Source organism: Falco punctatus (assembly GCF_963210335.1).
Source record: "Falco punctatus genome assembly, chromosome: 3".
Classification (NCBI taxonomy): Eukaryota; Metazoa; Chordata; class Aves; order Falconiformes; family Falconidae; genus Falco; species Falco punctatus.
In genome coordinates, this window is record NC_137582.1 from 111,939,168 (window position 1) to 111,950,441 (window position 11,274).

The window sequence follows — 11,274 nt, forward strand, 5'->3', positions numbered from 1 at the left end:
AACTCCACAGGCTCCAGAAATTTCTGCCTGCCTATTCTTCCTTCCTCCCCATCTGACCATGAGAGCAGACTGATTCCTATTCCTGTACTCTATTGCATGGCAGCCTGCAAAATGAATGCACAACACTCACCTCAGGAAAGCAAACCAGACTGTCGCACTTGTATGGCATTTACCATGTGTTTGGTCCAAGCATAAATGATGATAGTCCAGGTACAGCAGCAGGTCACTGTAGTGCTTGTGCAGCACAGTGGGGGAAGCATCAGCTTGTGTTTAAAGTGATCAGACTTGGGAGAAAATTGCTTGGTTTTAAAAATACAAATGGCATGGTTCTAGAGGTTAGAGCAAAGTTAACAGGGCTCTTGGTCACTGCAGAATCAATGCAGCAGCAGGTCTTGTCAAGAGAAATGCAATTGTAGAATAACAGATGTAAACTTTGAAAATTAAACTCCTTCAGAAAAACACAGATCTTTCTAGCACTAGTATTTCCATTCTGCCAAAGCTGTCATACTCTTTTACTTCTGAAGAAGAATCTTGTTTAAATTTCTTTTTTTTTTTTAATTTTACCTGAAAGCCACAGCAGGGCAGATTTACTGTGGGTAAGATTAGACTTTATAGTTTGTCACACCTCATGGAGATCACCACTGCGGTGTAAATAAACCCATCTTTTCCTTTCCTCAATCTTCGTTTTACTAGCTCACCTTCCTACCCACATATTTACAAGCAGCACCCTCTACTTGTCTGAGTAAAGCTTAGACTAAAAGCCATTGAAGCCCTGTAGACCTTCCCCCATAATGACTCTCCCAGACTGCCTGCCAGTCCCAAACCCTCAGGAATACCTACATTTTCAAATAAGACAGGTGACCAGTAGAACTTTTTCTAACACAGAAGAACTGTGTTCCTTTTATATTTTTTTCTTAGAAAAATGTAGTATTTCAAGTTCTGTTAAGATAGTTAAGAACGTTTCAGCTGAAGGCAAAAGGACATTTCAAGGCACAGGATATCTATAACCTACATCCCTCAGCCATTTTAAGTGTCCCAAAGGACATTCAACTTGCATAAAAACATCAGTGAATAAAACCCAAGACTAGATACTGGGAGCACAAGCAGCTCCCTGGCCCAGTAAGAGCATCTTTATACCAAGCCCAGCTTTGTGCAAACCACTACAGCTAGCATAGAGAGTTACAGTCATAAATCTTAGTTAAATAACACCATCAAAAACAGCACACAGGAACTCCCAGATGTTTCCTGGAAATATATCTGCATAAAAGCAGGCTAAACCATTGTTTAAGGGCAGTCCATAAGCCTTTCAAAGATAGCTTGTCTGGGAATATTTTGAGTGGTTTCCTTGCGATAGAGAGGATGCATGACACAAGGCTTGGAAGACTGCAGAAGGTGCATCCACTCACGTATACAGAGCGGGAGGGAGGAGAGTGCGGGGATTACAGAGTCACAGTGTTTAACATGACATCTCTTGAGATCTTCTGAACTTACTGCAGCAACCCATCTGCCTATCCTTCAGGGAGGCAAAAGAAATGAAAAGTCAGATCCTCTCCTGTTTGCTCTGTAGCAGGTCTTGCTCCATAGAACAGACATGGGAAGAGCAGAAGGCTAGACTGGGCGAGGGAAGCGTCCATTCCCTGTTGCAGAGGGGGCCTCAGTACGGCTGCTGAGCTGTCTTGCTTGAGTCAGGCCACTGTGGAGGGGCATCCTGCTGATCAATTGGCTCATAGGTGCTGCGATCCTGGCCTGCACAGGTGACACCTGAATGGAGACGGAAAAGAAGATTGGGGAAAAAACAAAAGCGCAAGAACTGAATCCTCTAAAAGAAACAACAGTTCCGACCATACCACATTAGCTGCTCTACCAGCTCTCCAGTACCTGTGTTTTGTGATCCTCACTACACAGGCAGGAGGTAAGAAAACTCACCCTTCCAACAAAGGCAAAATAACAGATGCATTTGAACATGCCTCTTCATTCCCTGAGAACTGCTCTCTTAGTAGCCACACGGCTGTGTGAGAGCAAGACCCACAATACTACATAGCAGCATAACAGGCTCCTGTAATAGCATATTTAGCATATTTCAGCAAGATCAAATTTATGAGATGTAGTGGAAAAATGAACAGACAAAACCATGGCTAGCTGACAGCATAGGTGCAAGAGCATGATTCATCCATGAACCACTCTTCCCAACAATGCAGCTATGCCTCAAGTGTGCCACACCACGGCACTTGATTTGAATCCAGCAGTGCTCCCAATTGAACAATTTGCCTGTGGTACAAGACTGGTACTAAACTGTGTTACTGTCCAGGGGATGATCAGGGAAAGAAGAGACAGGCAGGGAATGTGCATGGACACCTCTGCATCTACAGGCCAGGCGTCTGCCATGGCTAGAAAGCAATCTGAATCAAAGGTGGGCACCAAATCATATGAGAGGCTTGGTCCAAGCACCAAAGATGCTGCCAAAAAGGCGTTTTATGGGGAAAGAAAATGAGACAGAGAAGACCAGGAAAAATGCAACATTTAGGTTCAGAAGGATAATGCCAGGGCAGAAAAATGAGCAAGGAAATTTGTCAACCACATTCAACACAACGGCAGCACAGTTTGTACTGAAAATCTTGTGAGAAAGACAGTTCAGGAGAGGATATGCAACTACAAAGTGTCTGAATTCCAACCTGTGCCTGAGAGGACACTCTCAGACAGTATCATGCCTGTGTTGGGATAGTGTGGTTGAAAGGGAGTGCTCCCAAACTCCAAGCAAGGGGATGAACTCCACAACGATACCTACACTTTCCATGGGACACAAATGTCAAATTCCACTTACAAGCACAGTGAGCAGCTAATAAAAATTGGCACAACTATGGCAAGGCACTGCATTTAACTCACAGACATCCTGACCCAGTTAAGACTGATCTGTCAGGCGTTTGCACAAGCACTGATGGAGAAGACATGCACATTCCACTAGCAGAGATGCACACAGCACATAGCAGCCCAAGCCATGGTTTCCTTCCATGGCCTCTCAGCCTCTCCTCCTCTGCAGGTATCTGCCTTTTTTCACAGGAAGCGTTATCTTCTTTGCTAGCATCCAAGCAGTGCAAGTGACAGCTTTCAAACACTGTAATGCAGTTATACCATCCATTACCCTTCACAGCCTTCTTAGGAAGGCAAGAAGATAACTGCCAGGCTGGTGGGTTTGCCAGCGTGAACTCACACACAGCAAACAGTCCCTGGCAGCTTCTCCAGCATGAACTAGCACCAGGCATGCTTGGCAAAAGTGACTAAGACCCTGAAGATCCAGCCACGGCCCCTTCTCTCCAGCAAGGCTACCACAACCAGAAGAAAAATGAGCGCCTCCAGGCAAAGTCCCATGAGGTAAACATCAGTCCTATTTTCCAGGTAAGGAAATGGATGTCCAAAGCAATCAAGGTAGCTAGGACATGGGAGGCCCACAGAAAGCATGGAGTTAGAAATCCAGCTTCTTTCCCTCTCCTGCATAATCTAGCTAGTGGGGATGCTGCCCACCTTCCCCTAGAAGGAGAAGAAAGGGGTGGCAAAGAGAGAAGGATACCCAAAGGCTTCCAACAAGCACACACAAACGCAGGAGGAGGAAGAGAGGAAAAGCCTCTCAGTTATACTAAGAGAGACTGCAGTCTCTCTCACAATACCATCGTGGGCAAAATGGCTGTCAGACAAGGACTCCAGGTCTGCAAGGGAAGAGAGGAAGAACATAAGTTTAAGGCCTAAGACACACCAGAACCACAAAATGGAAGACATAAGCAAGAGAGAAAGCAGCACCCTCCCTGGAAAGGGAGGCAGAACCCAGCTGCGCAGAGCTTAGGCTGAAGGGTCCAAAGTGCAAGGTGGTCTCCCCAACACCAGAGCAGGTGGCCCACACCGACATGGGAGCAAGCATCCTACCTATGTTAAAGGTGTACTCTCCTCCACGCTCCCGATACATTCGATACACCAAACAGCAGGACACAGGTTTGAGGAGGAGGCTGAAGATGGCCATGCCTATACTGAAACGCTTCGCATCAGTGAGATGGTTGTTTGGAGGGTAGAAGACAGAGATGTGAATGATGTCTGTGAGGACCGTGAGCAGCAGGCCAGTCAGGAACTGGAAACGGAACAGGACATTGACTGAGTACTGACTAACCACTAGGAGTAACAGTCAGTTACATAGTCAATTTCCTGAGAGATTTGTGTTCACACAATCATGCCTCTGCCCCAGTATCAAACATTGCTAACCCCCGACACTGCCCCAGGTAGACAGATTCCTAGACAAATGATCCTGTATTTCATGCATTTTCTTCACATCTGTCAGACACCTTGTGATACACTCCAGGATTGTTTATTTTTGCTTGCCAATCTCTTTAATGTTCAGAGAAGGGTTTTATAAAGCCCCTCCAACTCAAGCATATTAAATGCTCTGAGTCCTCCTCTGGAATTACAAGTCACAACAGCAGGTCAAAAAAAAGTAAGAATCAAGTATGCCTCACCTCTGAGAATGAAAATAAGTGATAGCGAAAGCTTCTCACCATGGTTTACAATGCCTATAGATTTATATGCTCTCTTAAAAAAAAAAGAAAAAACCACAAAACAATGCAAACAGGGAATACAACTTGCTCACTGTTTATTGGGAACAGCTGAAAATCATCACTGACTCAAGGGAGCTGTCTCTGCTCTCCACCCTCTCCCTGAGCAGCCTGGTGGAGGCAAATACTCTCACACTCACCATCACGATGGCATCAAGGGAATCTCGCTGCACAATGGCCCAGATCCCCACCGCAAGGACACTGAAATTTCCCCAGGCATAGGAGGCTGGAAACATGTAATTCATGCATCCCCTGCCAAACGAGACAAAAAAAATATCCAGCCCACATTCACAGTAAGCCTGCAACAGTTTGTTTGCATTCATCACTGTTCCCATACAATCATCTCACTCTTAGATTTAGGGTCTTCTTGCACACAGACAGGCACAAACAGGGAGTGCTGATTCCCTGAGAACATCCCATTTCCTCGTATCAAAGAATACCCTTTTCTCACCCAGGCCAGGCCAGTCACCAATCACTCACCACACTGTGAGCAGCCAGTGTACCAGAATGATGGCCTATGAAAAAAAAAAGAGAGGAAGACAGGTCAGCAAGTTGGGAGAACTCTGGAAGGATCAATGTGAAATGCACCATCTTGTTTCAGAGGGACGGTTGGAAGAGTACCCTGGACCCATGAACCAGTGCAGAAAGCTGGCATAGCAACTGGGACAGTGAAGACACAAAACCATTTTTCTTTGCTTCTGTTGCTGAGTATTTCCTGTGGTGCTACACTGCAGTCATTCATTGTTGTTGTCATCTCTGTTGACAGTTGATTCAGGGACCACTTAGTCTTTTCTAAATGGGTTATTGATTTTGGAACTCCAGAAGAGTTTGTACAGAAAGCCGAGCAATCTGATTCACACTATGCTAGCACAGTTTATACATGACCAATCTGCCATCCCATCACCAAGTCATCCATGGAAAGTCATGCCTGCAGCTCCCAGAAATTTCACTCCAGTCCTCAGTAAATCCTCCTTTTACCTCCTTCCAGTCTGTTCAGAGCAGTGGTTCAACCTCGCTGCAATATTAACAGACGTGGAGGCATCTTCTAGGAATCTGAGAACCCAATCCTGCCATAGTACACAGCTCTTTTCACTCCCAGTGAAGCCACCAGGGCCCAAATGCTGGCAGTGCCCTAAGTAGCAATAAAATAATGCTGTCACAGATTCCGTACTTTGCAAATGTTCTTAATGGTTATGATCCTTGTGCTCAAGGGGACACAAAGCAAGAAGGAAGCATCTTACTGTAATGAGTGACACAAAGGTTCTCTTCACCAGCACCTGACATTTCTGTAACCATGGAGACATACTCTACATGTTTGTTAAGACAGCAAATAGGAACAGAATATACAACTTCAGTCTTTTTCTGTACCTATATCCATGCACTCACTTGTTTTTGAGCCTTCTGGCCAATCACAACAAAGGGAGATCACTCATTCACTTTTTAAACATTTGTGAAGAGAAGAACATGGAAGACAGGCTCTACTAGCAGCCTCATAAAAGAAAGGCTGAAGCCTGGTCATATCAGAGGATCCATGGGAAGCTATGACTACACACCACCAAAATTCCCCTGAAGGACTCCTGCCACATACTCTGTCCTGCTCCCCACCCCCCCCCAAAAAAAAAAAAGGGTGGGTGGGAAGAGTGACTAGCAAAATGCTAAATTACTTAGTGGACACAGGAAAGCTGTACGCAGATAGGAGCATTAAGACACTAAAAAAAATAAATAATTAAGATCTACTGACATCCTGCTGTATTCATTGACTTGAAACATCTATCCATGCTGTAATTTAATACAAAACTAGTTCCTCTATGAAGTTGTGACACGAGTGAAGCACAGCCAGGAAATCAACAGGAGTGACACATCTGCTCGTACTAGGAGTGTGAGCAGTGTCTCATACTGCTCTGCCAAGATACCACAATGTAGATGTCTTATGATAAGACAGAGCTCTTGCTTCACTGCAGTACCCTAGTGCATCTGCTGAGCATTCACTGAGTAGCCTAGACTTTGCTGTAACTTCAAACACGGTTTAAACAGATTTTTATTAATGATTTTTTTTAATTGTTCATGAAAGCCTACAAAATGCTTCACCCCCACCCCCTGCTTTCCCTTCTCCCAAACTGTACCACAGAGACCAGGCAGAAACTGCTAATCAGTAAAATACAAGATGTTCTTGGATAAGAATGGAGACATGCAAATAGCATTTACTCAAGAGACTAGGACAACATCAGGGAAATTCTTAATTAGGTAGTATTTAATTGCATGCTACATACCCACAAGACCCCTCAAGGCTCACCAGTTAACATAATTAGGCAGGGTAGCTTTTTTTTTTTTTTTTAAAGCTGTCTAGATCAATATTGCATTTATTAAATTAAGAAAACTGCTCAGCCATCGGCATAAAGTCAGGTAAACTAGGGCTGACGGTATGCGGGACCGCTGAAATAAAAACAAGGTGTGTTCCCTTCCTGGTCACTAGTGCAATACTCCTAGGACTTGAGCTAGTGCTGAGAGCAGAAAATAAGAAAGGTGGGACCTTTGTCCCCATCCCTTCGGGGCAAAAGGATGACCATGTGATTAAAAGCATCCCATTGGAAACTGCAGAGACCTAAGGGGAATTCCTAGCTCCTCTGCAAATCCCAGCATGTGATGGAACTAATTGCCAAGCATAAAAAGAGCCTTTCTCTAGTCAGGTGGGAAATGCTTTGGAATAGGAACTCACTCCTTTAAACACACTTCAAAACAGAACCTAGCACAAGGTTGAATTTTGACCAAGTTAAAAATTAGCTGGTTCCAAATTACAATTATTTTCTTATAGTATCTAACTTCTTATTTTACTTTTTTTTTTTTGAGAGAGAGAGAGCAAGTTCATCTACTCTGTGAGTGACATATTCACCTGAGGATATACTAACTGAAATACAGATGTGAGTAGTCACCTGTGAGTGAGCTACCTGTAAGGATGCTCCTTATTATTGTAACAGAGTGATAATGAGAGTGGTTAGGCAGTGGAACAAGCTATCCAGTGGGGTTGTCATGGCTCTATCCTCACAGATTTTTAAGTCAGCTGAATTTTGAGTTGAGCTATTTGATCTAACTTTGAAGTCAGCTTTGCTTTGAGCAGGAGGTTGGACTAGATGACATACAGAGGTCTCTTTTAGTCTGAATTATTCTATGATTCTATGACCTAGCATTTAAAAGTGCCCAAGCACAAAATGTACATTTTCAGGCAGGTGGATTGTAGGGCATTGTCCAGGCTTGATCAAACTCAAACTCTATATCGAGGCTCTGCATAGTTATTACAATAATCATAGGTGTCAAGCATTCGCTGCAAAAATACGGCTATGATGCTTCCCACATGCTTTGCTGAGCATTACTATTAGAGCTGAGCCAGTAAATGCTGTTTCATGAGCATGTTCCTCATCTGCTCTAGGGCAAAGCCTGCTACATTAATTTTATAGCTCTGCAAGTAGCTTAAAGAGAGACCTCAAGGCTAAGACATTGCTATGTTCTGGCACAAATACAGCTCAGTCATGCAGTTTTCTTGGAGCTACTTCTATCACGAGGCTCATCTTTCTAATCTCACAGAAACTGTAAACAGATCACGCCAATGAATAGCAGTACTGTGCATTACTTCCAGTCCCCTTCTGAATAAGAATCTTTCTCACCTTTGCAATAGGTTTCAGGGAAGCAGGCCCTAACTCAGAACAGTATAAAGATGCAGGTACAATTATTAACTACCCATTCCCCAGCTCTTCAGCCCCACAGCAGTACCAGCAGACTCGACAACAGGGCATTTCTAAATCCTGAAAACAGTTTGCCCAGGACAAACTCACTCTCATCTAGTAAAAGATTTGGGAATGGCTGTCTGGAACCAGAGAAGAAAGGCAGTATTTTAGTTGTGTTGTCACAGTGACTCATTTGTTCAAGAAGCCTGTGTTTTTCAGCTCCCCTATCTCTATCTCCTGTGGCAGAACATGTATTTCATGTTAGTAAACTTTTTAATTAAATATCATTTTTCACTACTGTTTTAGCACAAGGGAACAAAAGAAAAATCAAACCAAGATAAAAAACAAGGCAGATGGCAAGATCTTTTTATCTTCCTAGTGGCCTGGGAATAACACAGTAGTTCCAGCTCATCAGAACTAAGTATCAGCTAGTTTCCAGAATACGATATAATCCACATGCCAGGCCCTGAAAAACCCCTTTGCTTACTTGCCTCTGACAAGGGAAGTTGCTTTTCTTGGTGAACTAGCAAGAGGGGCAAGTCATGATTACATGAAGGCCAAGCTTTTATTTAGCACAGCCACATGAAAGCCTGCCTGTGCAAAGCTGAATTTGTAAAAGTAGCCAAGATGATAGCATCCTCCCACCCAACCCGTAGGCAGCCTGCTCCAAGGCCACTGCTCACAGCCTTATGAATCAACAGCAGAAGAAAACTGAGGTGATCAGTGATGCTCTCATTCTCCAGGCAAAGTTTTAATCAAAGAAAGCGCCTAACACTTGCCGCACCAAGCAAGATACGCAGCATAGCAAAGCTGGAAAAAGGCACCCCTATCTAGAAAGCTCAGAGTTCTGAGAATATAATGGGAGAAAAACAAAAGAGGAAAATTTCACCTGTCTGTATCAGCGAAGTCTTTAATACCAAATATCAAAAGCAAAAAAGTTATTTTTATGTCCTCCAGCTTGTCTCCAAGGATATGCTGCTTCCCAAAGTGAAAAGCATAACATAACTGTGTTATGCTAAGTCCCTTATTTGCCATTTCTCTGGTTACCAGACGCTCACGAAAATTTTCCGGTGTCCCTCAAAGGCCGCTCGCCCCCCCTCCCCCGGACCGGAGCAGTTTCGGTGTGTAGGCGATAACCCCACGATAAGCGCGACCGCCTTCCTGGGACACCCGTCCCGAGAAGCCCAGCCCTGCCCGCTCGGGGCTCGCCCCGTGCCTGCCCGGGCCCGCTCGGGCCGGCTGAGCGAGGAGCCCCGGGGCCCCCAGCCCAGCCTCCGGCCGCCCCAGCCTCGACCCTGCGGTAAGCGAGCGCCGGGAGCCGTCGCCCGCCCGCCCGCCCGGGGGACCAGGAGCTTTGGCACCGTTCGTCCCTGCGATGAACACGGCTTGGCCCCGCCGGCACGGGAGGCCAGGCCAGGCCGGGGAAGAGGGCTGCCGCCCCCGCGGGCCGCCGGCCGAGCCCCCGCAGCCCCTCCGCCGCTCCCGGCAGAGCCCCGGCCCCGCCGCCGGCGCCTGCCGCCTCCGAGCCCGAGCAGGCGGGCGGCCGCGGGGCAGCCGGTGGCACCTCCTGGCCGGGGGAAGGCGGGAGCGGCCCGGCCCCGCGGCCCCTACCTTCAGGCTGACGGCGGGCAGCTCCATGGCGGCGGGGCCGCCTCACGTGGGGTCGGGCCGGGCCCCGCCGCCGCCACGGGCCGCCCAGGGGAGGGAGGAGCCGGGGCACCGCCCGGCCCCGCGCCGGCAGGGAGGTGGGCGGCGGGGCCCCTGCCCCGGCCCGTGCCCAGGGCCACGGCAGCGGGGGCGCGGCGGGGCAGGCGGCCGGAGCTCGGGGCCGCTTGGGCTGGGAGCCCCAGGGCCGCCGTGCGTCGCACCGCGCCCGTTGCCGACACGGACGGGCCCCACGAGGGGAACGGTGTGTCTGGAGCAGGCTGCTGCCTCCAAACGTGCAGCCGAACGTTTCTCCCAGCTGCTCACACCCATCGTGCAGCTGAGGGAAGGGCTGAGTTACCCTGTGGCTGCGCTCGGTGTCCGGGAGGGCTAATGCGTGTACAGGACTTAGCGGCCTTGGTGGGGGAAGAGAGAGCTTTTGTGGACACACCAGTGCTGTGACAAAAATGCGAGGAGTGACAAAGAGACTCTCGGTAAAAAGCAAGGTGTTTGCTGTGCTCAGCTGTGTCATGCCATAACCAAGCCAAGCTGAGGTCAGTCGTTGGGGCTGAGCACTGGAGTCTCCAGCCATGTAGCTAGAATGGCTGGCAAGTACTTGGTTGCTTCCTTTGGCCCTAGATTTTTCCCTTCAGCTAGATGACTGAACTTTTTGCCTAAAAGCCTGGTACAAATCATGAGTTCTTCATTTCTCATTCTGAAAGAAAGCTTGTCCCATTTTCAAGCTAGGGAAGTTGATAAGTGATCAACCTGACCCCGCACAGTGCTGCTGTTAACTTATCGTTTCCTGCCCAGTTGACGATAGCAGTCTTCTCCCCAAGTATGGCAAATTAACTAACAGAATCAAGAAGTCAGGATGACACCTGACAAACCCTCCCTTGCTTGCCCAATGTATCCTCTACTTGTCTGCAGTGTGAGACTACAGTGTTTTACTGGGTCAGTTGCTTTCTTGACATCATTTATTCTTACAGAAAAGATGGGACCCCTAAGGAATGAGCAAGGAATCAGAAGTTCATTGCAGAAGCTGAATGTGGAAATGTATGAGTCATCCTTCAATCTCATTTCCAGTTCAAGCAGTGCAAGGTTATGCATGAAAATTGCGCAGTGTTGAACCAACACTCAAGACATTCTCAGACAAGCCACAAATGTAGTCCTTGCTAGCCTGTCCTTCACTGCACCCTGAGTGCTATTGACTGCTAGTATGCAGCACGCTTGAAAATCTCCCAAGGCAAAGTATTAAATGTCCAAATGCAACAACCTAGAAAATGCTAAACAGAGGAAGCTGTAGAACAAAACTGACT

The 11,274-nt window shown here is 46.9% G+C and overlaps 1 protein-coding gene across 4 annotated transcripts; it reads right to left on the reverse strand.

Annotated features, from left to right (window-relative positions):
• Positions 1-871: 871 nt before the first annotated feature.
• On the reverse strand, positions 872-10,073 carry AGTRAP (angiotensin II receptor associated protein). 4 transcript variants are annotated; one of them, XM_080380965.1, is made up of 6 exons: positions 9,923-10,073; positions 5,073-5,107; positions 4,733-4,844; positions 3,916-4,114; positions 3,663-3,701; positions 872-1,761 (listed from the first exon to the last, which is right to left on the reverse strand). In XM_080380965.1, exons 1-6 carry the CDS (start codon positions 9,947-9,949, stop codon positions 1,655-1,657), a joined length of 519 nt encoding a protein of 172 aa, XP_080237091.1. In that variant the 5' UTR covers positions 9,950-10,073; the 3' UTR covers positions 872-1,654. The 4 variants fall into 4 exon arrangements, with proteins under 4 accessions (XP_080237091.1, XP_080237093.1, XP_080237092.1 ...); XM_080380967.1 differs by having other exon boundaries at positions 5,044-5,107; positions 9,923-9,992; XM_080380966.1 differs by lacking the exon at positions 3,663-3,701 and having other exon boundaries at positions 9,923-10,016.
• Positions 10,074-11,274: the final 1,201 nt, after the last annotated feature.

Bases quoted from the DNA above. Each gene is read 5' to 3' on its own strand.
- AGTRAP (XM_080380965.1), bottom strand. From the start codon at position 9,949: ATGGAGCTGCCCGCCGTCAGCCTGAAG. The intron at 3,702-3,915 runs GTAGGATGCTTG...CTTCCCTTGCAG, and splicing joins AGAGTACACCTTTAACATAG to ACCTGGAGTCCTTGTCTGAC. The intron at 1,762-3,662 runs GTATTGTGAGAG...GTCTCCATTCAG, and splicing joins CAGCCATTTTGCCCACGATG to GTGTCACCTGTGCAGGCCAG.